Source organism: Chlorella variabilis, assembly GCF_000147415.1.
Source record: "Chlorella variabilis unplaced genomic scaffold CHLNCscaffold_2, whole genome shotgun sequence".
NCBI classification, from domain to species: domain Eukaryota; kingdom Viridiplantae; phylum Chlorophyta; class Trebouxiophyceae; order Chlorellales; family Chlorellaceae; genus Chlorella; species Chlorella variabilis.
This window is the reverse complement of record NW_005435086.1, coordinates 1,167,073-1,169,399: the sequence shown is the minus strand read 5'-3', so window position 1 is coordinate 1,169,399 and position 2,327 is coordinate 1,167,073. Positions and strand designations below refer to the sequence as shown.

The window sequence follows — 2,327 nt, the reverse complement described above, 5'->3', positions numbered from 1 at the left end:
GGGAGGGGAGGGGAGGAGGCCAGATGGGAGGGAGGCGAGAGGGAGGGAGTAGAGAGGGAGGGAGGGAGGCAGGAGGTGGGGAGGGGAGCAGGGAGGGGAGCAGGTGAGCGAGGGGGGTGCTGCAGGCCCTGCTTCCTCTGTGCCGCCACCAGCCACGACCAGGTGATCGTCCCTTACCTGAACACGTGCACGTGGTCTGTGCGCAGGCGGATGTCCCCGGTGGCCAGGTCCACAGACTGGGGCACCAGCCGCTCCTCCAGCGTGTGGCCCACGCTGTGGCGGAGCAGCGGGCGGGTGGTGTGTGGGTGCGAGAGTGTGTCAGGATTGGACGCGAGGCAGCCGCGCGCAGGAGCGGTCCTAAAGGCACGCCAAGCCAAGCGGCCGCCGCCCCGGGCAGCCCCAGCCCCAGCCCACCACCACCACCTCCACCACACAGACCACCACACACACACACGCACAGGAGCCCCCACCTGAACCCCCTGTCCGACAGCACGTCGATCATGATGTCCACGGCGTGCGGGTGGCGGCTCAGCAGCGGCGTCTGCGTGCGGAACTCAGCAGCCCCAGCCAGGCTCGACTGCTTCAGCACCGGGATCACCTCCGCGTCAATCAGCCTGCGGGGGGACGCAGGGGAGCCGCGGCGGGGCGGTGGGGAGGTGGAGCGGAGCGGAGCGGAGCGGAGAAGAGCGGCAGGGCTCGGCGGCGGGCAGGGCTGGCGACATCCAGCAGCAAAACAGGGGCTGCGGCGTGGACCAACAGCACAAGCCGTGCCGCCAGGCCAGCGGGCACCGGCCAGCGGCGCACCGTATGACGTCCCCGAACAGCGTGTTGTCGCGCTTGCAGTAGGCGTCGAGGCGGAAGACGAGGCGCTGCCGCGCCACGCGCACCAGGTCGCGCGCCAGCGGCAGGTGCCTGGGTGCAGGGCCGGGAGCGGGGCGGGCGGCAGGCAGGCGGCGGAGGTGATGGGGCGACGGCGTCTGCGCGCTCCGGGATCAATATCCCACCTCGCACCCAGCACCGCCATGCACCCCCTCCCACCCCTGTGCCACCCACACCACACACCCAGCCGCGCACACACACGCAGTATGCGCACCTGATGGCGGCGTAGGTGGCCTCATCCAGGTCCAGGCTGGACTGGTAGCGCAGCTCGCGCATGATCTGCTGCCGCGCCTCCTCCAGCGTGCCCATGGCGTCGATGAGGGAGAAGGGGAAGAAGGACTTGAGGCGCAGGATGGTGTGGTAGTGGGCCTGCAAGGCGCACAGAGCCGCCGGGGCACGGGGCGAGAGTGGGGCAAGGCAGCTGGGCAGCGCTGCTGCGGAGGGCCGCGGCTTGAGGGTGGCAGGGCGGCGCCGCTAAACTGCGCAGCAGCTACGCCACGGAAGCCTCGACACCGGACCGAAATAAACTGCAGCAAACAGCGGGCTGGAAGCGGCCTGTGGAAGCGGCCTCGCACCTTGAAGACCTGCAGGCAGGCAGGCAGGCAAAGAAGGAAGCAGTCGGGCACGGCGCAGTCGAGCGCTCGGCTGTGCGGCAGCGCAGCGGTGCCTATGTGGCACGCCTCCACCCTTCAACCTCCAGCAGCCAGCCGGGCGCGGCGCCCACCCCGCCCGCACCTGGTACCGCCGCCTGCACAGCGCCTCGTTGACGTCGGTGGTGCGCACATCCCACACGTCGCCCGTCCCCGCATCCATCACCCGCTTGTTGTGCATGGCGGCCAGCTGGGCGCGCCGCATCTGCCGCCGCACGCTCTCCTCCTCATCCACATACAGGATGACCACCTGCGGGTGTGTGGGGGCGTGGAGGGTGGGCCTGGTGGGCGGCTCCGTGGATGTGCGCGTGCAGGGGAGGGAGACGCAGAAAGCAAGGGAGCAGCAGACGGCGACAGGCGACAAAGGAGGGCCGGCGGCGGGGCGGCGGCAGCGGGGGCCATAGGCAAGCGCGGCAGCCGCAGCCAAGCGCAGCAGCCAAGCGCAGCAGGCAAGCGCAGCAGCAGGGCGCGCGCGCCTTGAAGGACGGCCGCGGGAAGCGCCACTCCTCTGGCGTGTCTGCGTGCTGCAGGCCCAGCGCCATCAGCTTGTCGTGCAGCAGCTTGACAAAGTCGACTTGCAGGGCGGTGCGCGGGAAACCGTCGATGACCAGCCCCGCGCCGTCGTTGGTCTGCGGCCGCGGGGGCAGCAGCAGCGCGGCATGCAGCCCAGGGTGGTACCGCAGCAGCAGCAGCAGCAGCCAGGCCAGCCAGCCCCTCGTCCCCCCGCGCTGTCCACAGCTTCCAGGCCCAGCCCAATCAAGGGCCTCACAAGCCCCCAGGCTCCCCCCCCCTCCCCCT

The 2,327-nt window shown here is 70.9% G+C and overlaps 1 protein-coding gene across 1 annotated transcript in view; it reads right to left on the bottom strand.

The window, feature by feature from the left end:
• Positions 1–2,327, bottom strand: part of CHLNCDRAFT_137842 (hypothetical protein) — a gene marked incomplete at both ends in the record, with an annotated part of 4,849 nt that overhangs the window by 1,244 nt on the left and 1,278 nt on the right. Inside the window, 7 exons of the mRNA XM_005851123.1 lie at positions 186–273; positions 471–614; positions 805–912; positions 1,094–1,248; positions 1,398–1,463; positions 1,615–1,810; positions 2,034–2,158. Coding sequence (XP_005851185.1) covers positions 186–273; positions 471–614; positions 805–912; positions 1,094–1,248; positions 1,398–1,463; positions 1,615–1,810; positions 2,034–2,158 — 882 coding nt within the window. The remainder of the gene's footprint in view (positions 1–185; positions 274–470; positions 615–804; positions 913–1,093; positions 1,249–1,397; positions 1,464–1,614; positions 1,811–2,033; positions 2,159–2,327) is intronic.